The 14,202-nt window shown below is 39.4% G+C and overlaps 1 protein-coding gene across 2 annotated transcripts in view; it reads left to right on the top strand.

Annotated features, from left to right (window-relative positions):
- The window catches only part of dagla (diacylglycerol lipase, alpha), a 61,564-nt gene extending 52,016 nt beyond the window's left edge, over positions 1-9,548 (top strand). The window contains exons 19-21 of one of the 2 annotated variants that reach the window (XM_059348719.1): positions 5,077-5,243; positions 5,508-5,525; positions 5,991-9,548. In XM_059348719.1, coding sequence (XP_059204702.1) covers positions 5,077-5,243; positions 5,508-5,525; positions 5,991-7,080 — 1,275 coding nt within the window. In that variant the 3' untranslated portion in view covers positions 7,081-9,548. The remainder of the gene's footprint in view (positions 1-5,076; positions 5,244-5,507; positions 5,526-5,990) is intronic. The other variant, XM_059348726.1, reaches the window with a different exon arrangement.
- The last annotated feature ends 4,654 nt before the right edge of the window (positions 9,549-14,202 follow it).

Raw genomic sequence — 14,202 nt, 5'->3', positions numbered from 1 at the left:
TCAATCTCAACCTTGTGTTGATGTGATTGCTCCTCCGGCTTCTGAAATCCTGTCTAATGAGTGTGACTCTCCTCAGATAGAAAATTCTCCCTGCGAGATAGTCATATCAGTTGGCTCTTCACAAAAAGTCTTTAATAGTTTACAAGTGCAGAACAGCCCTTCTGATACTCTTGTATAGACTTTATAACACTCAGTATTAGCCTTGTCCTTCATTAAGCATCTATGCACAACACAATTATCAATCTAGTCTTGTCTAATAAAGGAATCATCCATTGTCAAACTCTTTAAGTCCTCATACACTCAAAAATGTGTATCAGCTTTTAGTCAGATTAGGTACTTCACAACTTTGAAAGCAAATTTCTGTCTAATATGCAAAACCCGTAAAAGAAACCTGAAACCTCCATTAACCCATTTAGGCCTAAAGCGCCTGTAAAAAATGCCTGTAAAACCTCTGGGCGATTTTAAAATAACCCCCTAAAACCTGAAGTTTTTCTGGAAATTCAACAAAAGTGTCAACGCTTCCTACTAAATAATCGATTTTTCAGCCTCTGTAGCAGATATAAATGAAATTCAAAAAGTATTTGAGAGCTTATACCTGTGGCTTTCATGAGAAGTTGAGTTTATTTGTCCAAACCGTCAATAAAGTTTTTTTTTTAAATCAACGTGTTGCATTGCGACACTCCCACATGTATTCTGATGCATTTCATTGGCCGAGAGACCGAAAATAGGTGGAAAAAACTACAAAACGTCATATCTTTCCCGGCTTTAATGATGATTAATAATAACAGAACAGCTCCCCCGGTTTTAATGGTAGAAATGCGGTAATACTTTCCCGGCTTAAATGGGTTAAAGAGCAAACTTATCACTAGAGAAAGTAAAAACACACTGTAACATCGCAGCAGATATTATTGTACGTCTCACAACCACTAAGCCTGTGTCCGCCACTGCGAGTTACAGGCTAATGGATGCTAACTACGCTTACCACTCTGATACGTCTGCTAGTCGCTGGTTAAGGTGCACAACAGACTCCTCGTCTTGAGTCTGGAAGCTCAAACATGTATGACTGAGTCTCTCACATGTTTCCTCTAATGGAGGAAATAGACCAGACGGTGACACAACCTCTGCAGTGTGCACCAGTGGTGGGCTGATCCAGAGTTTATTTTTTACTTTTTATTTAAAAAAAAAAAACATGTTAAAGAAAAATATTATACATGTCAGAGTATTTTTATTTACTTTAAAAGTGGGGCTGTCAGTCTTTTTTTAACGAAAATGTACTAATTAATAATGCAATTTGCTGTTTTAATCATGCTTAATCAATTTTGTTGATCAATTCTATTGATTAAGCATGACCGTAACATGTAATAATGTATATTTGTCTGTGAAAGGAGGAGTATCATGGGTACCCATATTACAATAGAACCCATTTTCACTTAGATATCTTGAGGTGAGAAGGAACTCCCCTGAAAATGTCAATGCCCCTTTTTTTCCTTGTCCTTTTAGAGGGTTTTTCACTTTCCTTCAAGACAAGATCTCACAGTGTGGTACAGCAGGATTCCTTGCTTCTTCTTGTTTCATATGCTACCAATATCCTCACCATATCTTTAAAACTCAGTCTGCTACAGCCCTGAACGTTTCTGTTTCTGTTATTTTTAATCACTAAAATGAATGCATTCATTGACAACATTATTTAAAACGTGTCTGGAGTGGGACTTTAAGAACTGTCAGTGTTATTATTAAAACTGTGACTAAATGGCCAGATTAAGATGATGTGATGTCAGCCCCATGAGAGGTTCAATAGGAGAAACATTGTGCCTGATGTTAAAACACAGAATTCTGTGTGAGTCCTTGGAGAAGTACCTTCTTAAAAGACTGATAGTAACATTTAAAAAGTGACTATGGAGGAGCCTGCCAGCTCCTCCACTAAAAGTCGCCATAAAAACTGATGCAGAGCAGCTCAACTGATAAAACAGTTCAGTTGAGGTAAAACTGGAAAAATTGTTCTCACTTGATGTTAAAACTTCCTCCTTCCTCTTTTCCAATTACACATAAAAACTGGTGCCTGGGGGCTGCAGGTCCAGGCAAGTTCTCTGGATGCCGTCAGAGGGTGTTCCTGGAAAAATGAGAAAACTCAAAGGAGTTGACGAAACAAGTTGAGGCAAGAAAATGTGTGTACACAGCAGCAAGGTGATGGGGTGAATGGCGTCATTAAGTAGCCCCTGGTACGGTGGCCCTGAGAGCTCACAGCAACTGCAATTTAAGAAAACACATGCAAATACACAAAACACAAGCAAATTGAGAAAACATCTTCATCAATTTGACAACACAAGTGCAACATTTAGAAAATGCGCCACAACACAACACAACAAGAAAAAGCGCTGCAAATAGGCTACAACACAACAGAAGTGTTTCCAGAGGACACTTAGAAGTGATGCACACGTCTGTACACGGTTGATATTATCTTGTTATTTCAAGATAATTATAATTTCATGTTATAACGTTAGCGACTGATCGTAGTGTGCCAACGTTAGCCGGCGATTGATATTGTGCTAACGTTAGCCTGCTAGCGTTAGCGGGCTAGCAAGACCAAGACCAACTCGGTGCTGTTAAGAGAGACTAACTAAAACATGTCTTCAATCATTCATTTATTTATTTGATTTGTTTAACTGCAATGTAATTGATACGAGCTAGCAGGCTAACACTATATATCACGTTATAACATGAAAATTTCATTATCATGCAATAATGTGATAATATCAAGTGGGTCTGGACATGTGCATCACTATTAAGTGTCCTCTGGGAACACTTCTGTTGTGTTGTGGTCTTTGCAGCGTTTGAGATGTTTTCTCAATTTGCTTGTGTTTTGTGTAGCTCTCAGGGCCACCGCACCCTGGAGTACATCACAGGTTAATTCTGTGTATATAACAGCAGAGGAATATGTAATCCCTTTAAACCGTAGAGTCAAAAATAGCTTCTTTTTTTTTTTTTTACAACCGTGCATGATGAGTCCACCTGCATCATCCAGCTTTCCTCAGATCAACCCTTCGTTCTCTTCCACTCCTCTCACAGTGACGGTACATTTGGTCGAGTGCTGTGGCATGAACTTGCTAACCCCGTTCCTCAACCTAACAAGTTTTCTTTGTGTCCACAAAGTTTCCATGGTAACCTAATTTCTTCCACATTAACTGCTCTTTCTTCCTTCTTGGCTGGGTGTTTCAGAAGCTGCAGCTCTTCTCTTCTCTTCTTCCCCCCCTTTTTGCCATTTTTGAAAGCACATATTCAGCCTTTTCCTCAATCAGAATCTCTTCAAGGGATTGTCAATTACTCATCAGCAGCAGATGGAGTAACAAATGTGTAAATATGGAGTACTCTGCCCAGCTCCACTGCTCTGCTGCTCACTGAGTCAGACAAATGTCCTCTTATTACTGCCTCGGTACAGTGGGGGACTTTTATTAAGACTGGAATTATATTTTTTATGATCTCCACAGTGCGTTTCATCAAGCTTTGTCAAAATGTGCTTTCATAAATTGTTTCTGTCAAGAATCTGTGGCTGAAGGGACTGCAGAAGATTATTGCATATTGCAAAACTACAAGTAGGATTTTTTCTCTCTGCAGTCTAATTATATTTCTCTTGTGACGTCCTGATGCTTGATATTGTTTGTGCCAAATATTTGCTGTTGTTTACCACTTACAGCATTATTGTCCTCATGTAACATCACCATGTTTTCACTCGTTTTATAACCCTCTGCATAACCCCAAAACATGTTTGTTTTAATCCCATTTTTTATTTACTGAACCTGTGTCCTTATGCATTTCAGTTTCTGTTTACATTCATTTCCATTTTTATGTCCCATTGTCACATGAATTGTATGTTTTTTTCTGTGTTTCCACCAAGTGTTTTAACCCATTAAAGATAACCAAATACGTGTAATTGTGTGTTGATGTGATTTGCCGTTAGTGTTTGTTCTCCTCACGTTTTTAACTATTAACACCATCAAGATTTTATTGGACAGGGCTTGTGTTGTATGTTTTTGAAGTTGCATGTGCAGTTGTCTCATGGTTTACTATCCCTCATCATACTGGAGGTCTTGCGTAGTTCTTGCTCAGGCATCATGACTCCATTGTGGGTGTTTAATGTCAGTTGGAGTAGGTGTGAGCTCTCCATTAGATTGCACTTACATTTATCTGAACTACTCTCTGCTTTTTTAACACTATAATAATAGATGTATTCATATCTGCAGTTAAATATAGGTGTAGTGGTTTCTTGGATAATATCATTGAATACCATTATAATCCTACTAAGGGAGATCCAAATAGTAACAAGGCTTTTGTGACCTCAGTTTTCATCCATAGACATCAATTTTTTATCTCAGTGATTTTTTCCTCATGTGTTTATGGTCTCAATCATTAGTTTCAAGTCTTCTACAATACAGCATGATCATCATTTTGTAAGTAATGGTCATTGAGAGTAAAATAGTCGAAAAAAGCAGCAGGGTACACTCTAAGACATGGCTTCCACAGTGCCGTGTCAGTAAGGATCCAGGTGGAGCAATGTGTATCCATGGCACTATGTACTTTTTTTACCTCAGTTTTCATCCATAGACATCCACAGATATCATGCATAATAAATCCGACTGAGTGTGTTTGTGTGTGTATGTTAATGATCCCCAAACTATTAATGACTAATGCATTATACAGTATTTATTTATTAATCCATCTTAACCTCCAGGTTTCTTTTCATCCTCCATTCTGACATGGGAGAGGAAATATATATATATATATATATATATATGTGTATATATATATATCACAAAATATATATATTTTATATATATATATATATATATATATTATATTTATATATTTCTGTTGAGTGTAGAGTAGTAGTAGTAGTAGAGAAAATGGACAAAAATAGTTTTGTGTAGCAGTAACGGAGTTTAAAAAATGTGAATCTTTTATTTTGTGATTATTACTCTATTTATTTTGACTCCCAGTGCACCTCCTCCCTGCTCTCTTGCCCTCCTCGTACCTTTAATCTGTCAAGTCACGTGTCTGTGTGCACCTCTGTGCTTGTGACAGGTGCTGGAGAACTACAACAAAGGGAAAACCGCTTTGCTGTCAGCAGCCAAGATCATGGTGAGCCCCACAGAAGTGGACTTGAACCCAGAGAGCATGTTCGTGGATACATCAACGACTTCTCAGCAGCCGACGCCTACAACCCACCACCGCAGGAACAGTAGTGTTCGGTTAGTACACCAGGCACCACTGTGGGTGTGTTGGAGCCTAAAAAAATATATAAAACACATTGTTTGATCCTCTGTATATTCAGTTTCCCCTCTAAGTTAACATGTGATGGAGCAAACCTCCTCCTAAGCTGTAGGGATAATCAAGGGGACATGTCTCATTTTAATTTCAGGCAATACTAAACAAGACTACTGCTACTAACTGCTACTTTATTGTTTTCTCAAAATCATCGTTTCTGTCTGTTCTGTTTGGTTTAAAAAAACAAGACAAAAAACATTATTACGGTAAGCAAAGCATGCCCATACTAATTTTGCATAATGTGCTCCCTTTTCTCATGCACGCATGCACGCTGTTTGACCACAGAGCAGTTGCAACGTATGGTAGTATTGAGTTCCCCCCTCGCCCCCTCTGGTTTAGTCCCTGTCCAAAGTCAGTGTGAACTTCTGGTAGTTGAATGATGATTCATATCTCCTGTATTGGATGTTAATACAAGAGCAGTAGGATACACTCCTGGCCTCCCTGTCTCTCCTTTTCTCTGTTCTTCCTTCCATCTATGTAATGTTTTGCTAGAATTCACCTAGTTTGTAGAATCTAGATATGGTTTAATTACTAACACGTCCCGTTTCTCCTTTCTTTAACCCTTCGTAAGTGGTTTTGACCCGTTTTTCATGTCTGTCTTGTGTTTTGGATCCCCTCTCCCCTCCTCTCCCTGTCACTACTCTCCAACCCCTTCTTCTCCTCTCCTCTAGTTCGTGTGCCCAGTCTGAAATATCTCTGGATGGTTTCTCTGAGTGCCCTCCTCCCCCAGTGCCTGTAGTGCTGCGTGGAGCACGGGAGCGCCTGGCAGTGGAGCTGAGGGACCGCAAAGCTCCTCTGGCTGTCATGGAGAGCCTCTCAGACGCCGAGTCCCTCTATAGTCTCGACTCCCGACGCTCCTCAGCTGCTCTAAGGGGTTCGCCCATGCTGAGCAGCCTCCCGTTCCCTTTGGACGCCCCGATCCCCGAGGAGAACCCGTCTCTCAGCTCTCGCACTGAACTACTAGCTGCTGACTGCCTCTGCCAGGAAACGCCGGAGCACTTGGGCGAGGTCGGGCCCTTCTTTACCCCTATGGATTCCAGATCCACCCCTGAATACCCCATGCGCCTGTCTCCGGCCACACCTCGCTACAGTGGACACCATTCCCCAGCTCTGCCAAACCAGGCTCAGCCTTTCAAGCAAGAGCCCAACCGAAAAATGCTTCCTGATGGGGACGACCAACAGATTCCTGGTGTCTACAGCCCCGGCAGCACGCCCATCGCTCCCCTGAGCCCACAGATTGGTTCTAGACCGATGGATAGAGAAAGTGAAGATTGGGAGCTGGAGTCGGCAGGGAAACAGTTCGGTGCAGAGACCAGGCCGGCAGCTTCTACTCCTCCACCCCCACTATCCAACGGAAACCCCAGCCAGGCGGTGCTGGAGTTCGCCCAGTACTTAGACTCTCTATTCAGACTGGACGGCAGCAGCTCGCCGCCTCTGGAGCTGTCTGACGGCGAGTCGGAGTCAGGCCGGGGCTCCTTCGGCCAGGGCGAGTGTCTCGGAGACGGACAGCCGCTGGACGACAAACAACTCCTGGCCAGAGCAACACTGGAGCCTAACCTAGTCCCCAAGCCCCCACGCACTTTTGCTGGATCTGCTGACCCCTCTTCCGGCATCTCTTTGTCCCCCTCCTTCCCTCTCTCGTCGTCCGAGGAGCTCAACGACCTCTCCCCCGGCGAGGGCGCCCTGCCGGCCATGCACTCCCTACGAACATCTAGCCCTCTCCATTGTCCTGAGGAGAACACACTGTCCTCTATGGTGTAGACTCCCATGTCCTTTGCTCTAAATTGAGAGGTGCAGTCATCCAAAATGTAAAACATATCACAGTACATGCATGCGATGGAATGCAGTCACTCATCAGAGATCCGACGACAGAACTCGACTGACCAACTCACAAACTATACTTCATTCTTCAGGTGTCCCCTGTGAACGCTGTTAATAGCATTTTCACACTATTGCAATGACTAAGATTAAAAAAAGATACCTCTCTCTGCATGCCAGGGGGCTGTACTGCTTTTGGGTGAATATAAATAACTGTAGCTTCACAATGCCATTCCAAAACAATGTCGTCTCACCCACGTAGGGACGTTGCATCAATTCCCCGACTTAACAAAATCAAAGGGAGAATACTTAACTGAGCAGGGATTCAAAAACTAACACTGTAGAAGAGGTTAGCATAGGCACATCATCTGGGTTGATGTACTTTACAACTTCCTGCACCCTCAGCAGCTCCGGAGAATTTTTGTCCAGCTTTTCGTTTCATTTTTATTTTTTCAAATCAGGAATGTGAAGATGGACATATATATTCGTCAATCAATAGAAGTGAGAAGACATTATGAAATGTTCCTCAGGTCTATAAAGAATTGACTTTGAGAAAGAGAGTAAGTGTGTTACATTGGTGAGAATTCATGTGTCTTAAAAATTTAGTGATTGTGACAAAGTTATTACAGACGCCTATGGATGTTTTTGAGTCTTTTGGTTACTCTTTATAGTGCATGAAGTTTTTTTTTCTTTATTTTTAAAGAGAAATTGTCAATAAGCCACTTAGATTGACATTTGGATACTCTTGCACACATCATATTGCTCAATTTACCCCCCTTTGCCAAAAAATTTAATACATTGTATTGCCAAATGTATTTATGAGATGTAGTTTTGTATATGTATATGGATATTGCTTTATTTAAACATAAGCTAAGTTCATTATCTCCTTCCCATTCTGTTGGTTCCCATGCAGACTGTTACACAGCAACACCACAGAAAAGATGCCATCCTGACCTTAAAACACTGCCATGGCTTTCATTTGGAAAACACAACCTCTGTACTTTTGGGTTTGAACCAATAATGAACTTGCAAATAGCCTCCTAACTACTGTACCTTTCTCTTTGGGAGAGCTCTTAGCAATGTGCCCAGGTCAGGGTCTGCATGCTTTATGCATTTCAGAGTAGCATGGCTGGTATAGAACAAGTCTTGTCATTAAGTCACAGTAAATAAGCTCTAAACATGTGCAGAAATTATAATATATGTAAACTCAAAAACCTTTTTAGAGGCTCATAAAACGCCCCAGGATATCATCTCTCTTGTTCTCAAGGTGCTCACGGTCATCTTGGACGTCAAGGTGTTTGCTTCCCTTTAATGTGGTTCATCTCAAGCACCCTTGAGGTTGGACTGAATGAATGGGCTCGAAAAAAAAAACATCACGTATGCCGACTCTAAATACTGTTGGTGGCATACACTCTCTTCCATATCACTCTGGGTGTAACAGGTGGCTCACAATTTGCATTATTTATTACCGTTAATGTTGTTATCACTTTTATTGCTATATTTGATGGTATTATTATCCTTATTGCTCTTGCAACAGATTGGTTTGATGTCAGTGGTTTTTAATCTCAGTTTTTATTTTTATTTTTTTATTTCTTTGGGACAGTGCGGGGAACTTTTTAGACTTTCCCAAATGTAAGGAGTTCTATATTTCAGCTTTTTTTCTGTCCGAGTGGAAAAAGTATTTGACATTCTGCCATGGCATGGGGACAATATGCTCTTTTTACAAATGTTCCATAGTGGTGAGACACGCTGCAGAGTGACAGCCTGCAAGCAGTGACCTTTGGTGCAGCGCCACCGTCAAGCCTGGAGTCACCGTAGTTATCTGCACAGTCTCTCGATTTGGATTCAGATTTGCTGTGATTACTCACAGCGCTCAGCTCCAGCCAGTTTACAGTCTGACACTACTCAAATCATGCTGCCAGTCCCAGTAGACTATCACAAGATACACTAAGGTTGGGCCAGCAGTTACCTACATGCAGTAGCTTTGCTTGCACCCGGTCATACACTCAAACACTCCTGAAAGAAAGCACTACAATATTTTCCACCATGATGTGTACAGCACCATGTTCTATGTGTAATTATTTATGCAGATGTCTAAAAAAAAAAGAAGATGAATTCCAATAGAGTCATGTAGAAAACAACTATATAACAACAAGGAGATAATGACTATATTAAAAGATATCAGTATTGACATATAGAAGAAAAAAGATATTTCATCTGAAAGTTATTTATTCAAACTATTGGCAGAGTATCAAATTGGTCTATATTGAAAGAAGAATAATTCAACTATGTCTTGTCCATGTTTACCTGGTTTGCTTCCCCTCCTTTCCTGCCCCACAATGAGAATGTATTTAATCCCTCCCCCTCACTGCCCTGCCTGTAATGGAATAAACTACAAACCATGAAAATAACTAGGAATGTTTGTCATATCTCTTTCAGCATGCACAAAAACAACCCTGATTCCAAAAAAAAAGTTGGGACATTGCCCAAATAAAACAGAATGTAATCATTTGCTAATCCTTTGTGGCATATAATAAATTAAAAACTGTACAAAGACAACATAATTAACCTCTTAAAACACCAGCAGGTAAGGGTAGAGATGGGATTAGACCAGAAATGTGTGGTTTTATGACTGTAGTATAGGCACGACTGCAGAAACATGATGATGTTGCCTTTTTGGAAGATTTTTTGTTATAAGCAGTGGCGGACTCAGACTGTTTGAAGGGAAGGGGCGAAAAAATGAAAAGGGCGCATTCTGCACAACATTGGATCCCACCAGTGCGCAAAAAGCTCTGATGCATCATGTGTGATGAAATAGTCCTCATCCTTGATTACGATTAGAATTAAATTCAAATCCAGATCAAAGTAATTAATGATATGGTACTGACAATTTAAAAACATCAAACCAAACCATGGGTGTCCGGGGGAGAACATTGGTAGATTTTTAAGTAAAATGCATCAATCTTGTGCACTTTGAGAGCTAAACGAGAGCAAACACCTCACATTCGTCATAATGACGCCAAAAGTAAAGCAACGCCTCTTTTGCATTCCCCGTTCATCAGCTACCAAAGAGAGGAACGTCTGCACATCAATAGCTAACCACAACATGTTTTTTTTTCGGTTTGCCATATTCTTGCTCTATTGAGGGCACATCTTGATAATTTCTTGTATGAAGGGGCACCCTAGAGGGCACGCAATACTTTTTTTTTCATGTGTAAAGGGCAGCCAATAAGGCACTTCCTCTCATTTTCACCACTCTAGAGGGCATTTTAGCAACACCTTTTCAACCATGGAGGCACCAGACGGGGAAGGCCACTAGAAGGGCACTCATTAAGGCACGTTATCAAATTTTCTTGCTCTAGAGGGCACATCATCATAATTTATTGTATGAAGGGGCACCCTAGAGAGCACCCAATCATTTTTTGCATGTGTAAAAAGCAGCCTATAAGGCACTTTCTCTCGTTTTCACCACTCTTGAGGGCACTTAAGCGCTTTTTCAGCCACGGAGGAAACCCCCTGAGTCCGCCACTGGTTATAAGCTTTGACTCAAAATATTTTTAGGCCCAATCCTCCCTTTCCCATAAACTGCAGGCAGGTGGGTTTAAAGAGATTTATTTTCAAACTGATTAACTTTGTTTTGCAAATATTTTCTCAGAATTATGATGCATTCTTTTTTACAGTTTCACAACTTCTTTGGAATCAGGGTTTGTACTGTTGTCAGCATTTTGATGACTGTCTGAAATGAGCCACAACTTTTAGTTCATGACTCATGTTTTCTGGGTCTGCCTGTTTTCTTCATTTCTACAAATTGCAGGGATACAGTTTAGCATGATAAGATATAATGAGAGTATAAATGTCTTATTCACAGGGTTTCTACGGGTGCTGGAAGTCCTTGAAAACCTTTGATTTTTATTGTGGTGTTTTCAAGGTTTGAATAGTGCTTGAAAAATGCTTGAAACTGGCTGAAATTTATATATTTATATAGGATGCCAACTTTCAAACAGGTGACACATTTTGAAACAAGAAACTTTTTTTTGTTTTTTCTTTTTAATATGTTATAATCCAAAAACTTGGAAGAACTTGTGAAGAAGTGAATCAGTATACTGAACATACCACACATAAATATGTGATTTACCACAGCTGTATGGTGCTGGAAAAGCTTGAAAATACTTGAAAATGACTTTGGAAAAGGTGTAGGAACCCAGTTTTATTGAATATTGTATGCTGTAGGCACATTTAGGAAAATAATTACTTCTTTTAAACTACAGACTTCTGATGCCATGTCTTCTGGATACATGAAGGCTTACACTGAGGAGTAGTAGGAGTAAACTGTTTGTGCTTTAGATTTGATGTAAAGAGTGTGTCATCAGTTTTAGGACTGCTGAGTACAGATTTTGAGTAAAGATGGCATGAGTTGTCCTGAGCTATATTTAAGCCAAAGTGTAGGTGCAGTGTATTGTGAGAGTGCAGCAAATACGATATGATGAGTTGAGAATTTTTAAGCCTCAGAGAGGTTGCATCGGTCAAATGACACAACTTGAATCTCTCTCACTAAGTGTAATTACTGAGTTAGCATTTACTGCAACAAGAAAAATCTTTAGTACTTGGAAAATGTGCAGCATACTCAAACACTGTATAGACCAATAACATATTCTGTGGATGTTTTATTTTATTTTCTTCATTGCTATTTATTTTATAAATTGATTATATCACAATATCAGATAAGATTGCAATATTTGAAATAAAAAAAACACAAAGGTAGTAATGATTAATAATCCACTATACCAACAACCAAAAAACTATAAAATAATAAAATACTAGTTTTGATATTAATAAACCCTGATCACACAAACACAATTAAAATATGCCATTGTAAATAGCCTGATAATAAGATAAAACATTTAAATATGTAAAGAAAGAGATATGTGCTCACTTGTTTAGGTTCATGTACTCGACTCTATAAACTCTGTAATTTGTGTTATGGTATCACTGTTAGCTTTATATAAGAAATATAAACAGTAATATTTTTTCCTTTTCTAACTATTTTCATATCCAAGTATTTCAATCATATTTGTACACTGAGGGTTTATATAAACAATTGCCTGATAAAACCAGGAGATGGCGCCCTTGTGCCTGGCATTAAACCCTAACAGAGCAAATCTCTGTAAAACATGTTGAAATATGCAAACAGCTCATTCATGAACAGATCCTTGATCACTTTAATGTCATTTCCATGCCGGGCAGCACGGTCTGATTTAGAAGGTAGGTGTATTGAGTATAAAAAACACCAGTAAAACTCTGTGCAGTACCAGGTTTTACTGCAGGTGAGTCATACCCCACTTAAAAAAATCCATACTTCATAACCCCTATATATATATAACCTACAGACTCGCCTGGAACAACTTGGAGTAAATGTTTGATAGCCCTTACTTTTCTGTCTTTTCTGAACTGTTTTTCATTGGTCTGGATTCATCATTTATTTTATATGAGTTCCACTACATTTTTGATGTATATATTCCCTAATATGCTTTAAAGTGTAAATGGCAGCAGGAGGCAGGTTCCTCATTGTAAAGTTAAGTTCTGACATTTTATTTATTATTATTTTAATAAATAACCAATAAACAAATAAATGTTATTTATTATTATTTTATTCATTTTTTGGAAATTTATTTTGGACATATAAAAAAAGATAAAACAGAAAAAAGATCATGCAAACAAGTAATATTTACTGAAAATAAAAAGCATAAACGAAAAGAAAATGTCAACCACTTGATGCATTGGTTTACATGTCCCAAAAGGAGTGAAAAGAAATACAAACTTATTAATTCCCGCCCCTTCTCAATAATTAAATGGATTTTTAACCAGCTTTCTTATTGATCTGAACCTATACACCTATTATTATGATTTCTGCAGGTTCAAGCCCCTCCATCAGCCAGTGAATACCTGTGGGGTGGACATGGAGGTGGTGCCAAGTTATAAGTATCTAGGTGTATACCTGGATAATAAGTTGGACGGGTCCCTAAACACTGACGCTCTCTACAAAAAGGGGCATAGCCGCCTCTTTTTCTTAAGGAAGCTCAGATCTCTGGACATGTGCAATAAGATGCTGCAGATGTTTTATCAGTCTGTGGTGGTAGTGTGTTGTTTTATGCTGCAGTCTGCTGGGGAGGCAGCATCAGACACAGAGATGCAAGGCGGTTGGACAGACTGGTCTAAAGAGCTGGTTCTGTGGTTGGAGCTAGGTTGGACACACTGGAGGAGGTGGTGGAGAGATGACCTGTCAAGATGTTCCAGGCCATCTTGAAATACCCAGATCAACCGCTACACAAAACCTTTATGGACCAAAAAAACCCAGCAGTGGACGGCTCCTCTCTCTCCGTTGCAGGACGGAGAGATACAAAAGATCCTTCGCTCCTACAGCCATCAGACTGTCTCATGATTCTACCAGACTAACTGAATTTCCCCCTCGGGGATAAATAAAGTAATTTTGATTTGATTGGATTTTTTTTTAATTACTTTTCCTAAATTTGTATAAATGTAATAGTTATTCTATTTTCTCTCTGTCATATACAAATATAAATCCATTACTGATAAACATATTCTTACCAAAAAAATGGGAATTCATTGTCAATCAACATACAATTTCATTACTTATATATTGAAATAAAATATCTCCAATTTATATTATTATTTACAGAAAAAAGAGGAAGATAGACTATGGGAAGAATTAAGCTTTAAAATAAAGCAAACCTATTAATTATGACTGTATAGCAAGTAGAAGTAGTAAAAACAATCATTGTACTATAATATTGATTAAATTGTAAATTGGTAGCCTACTTCTACACCTCCTCGCCCACCAGAGGGAAGCACCCATAGAAATCTATGGAAGCACCTCTGAGTCACCAAAGAAACAAAAAAGCCTCACTTCCGCCATCAAGACCCGCCTTAGTCTGCTTCTGATTGGCTTGTACTCTTTGCATTTGTCAGTTTGGATTGGTCACTGGTTGAGGCGTAAGGAATACGATTGGTTAAGGTGAAGGTAAGAAAATCACGGCCAGCCAATCA

This window comes from Centropristis striata, chromosome 2 (assembly GCF_030273125.1).
Source record: "Centropristis striata isolate RG_2023a ecotype Rhode Island chromosome 2, C.striata_1.0, whole genome shotgun sequence".
Taxonomy (NCBI): domain Eukaryota; kingdom Metazoa; phylum Chordata; class Actinopteri; order Perciformes; family Serranidae; genus Centropristis; species Centropristis striata.
This window is presented reverse-complemented; position numbering and strand designations above follow the sequence as displayed.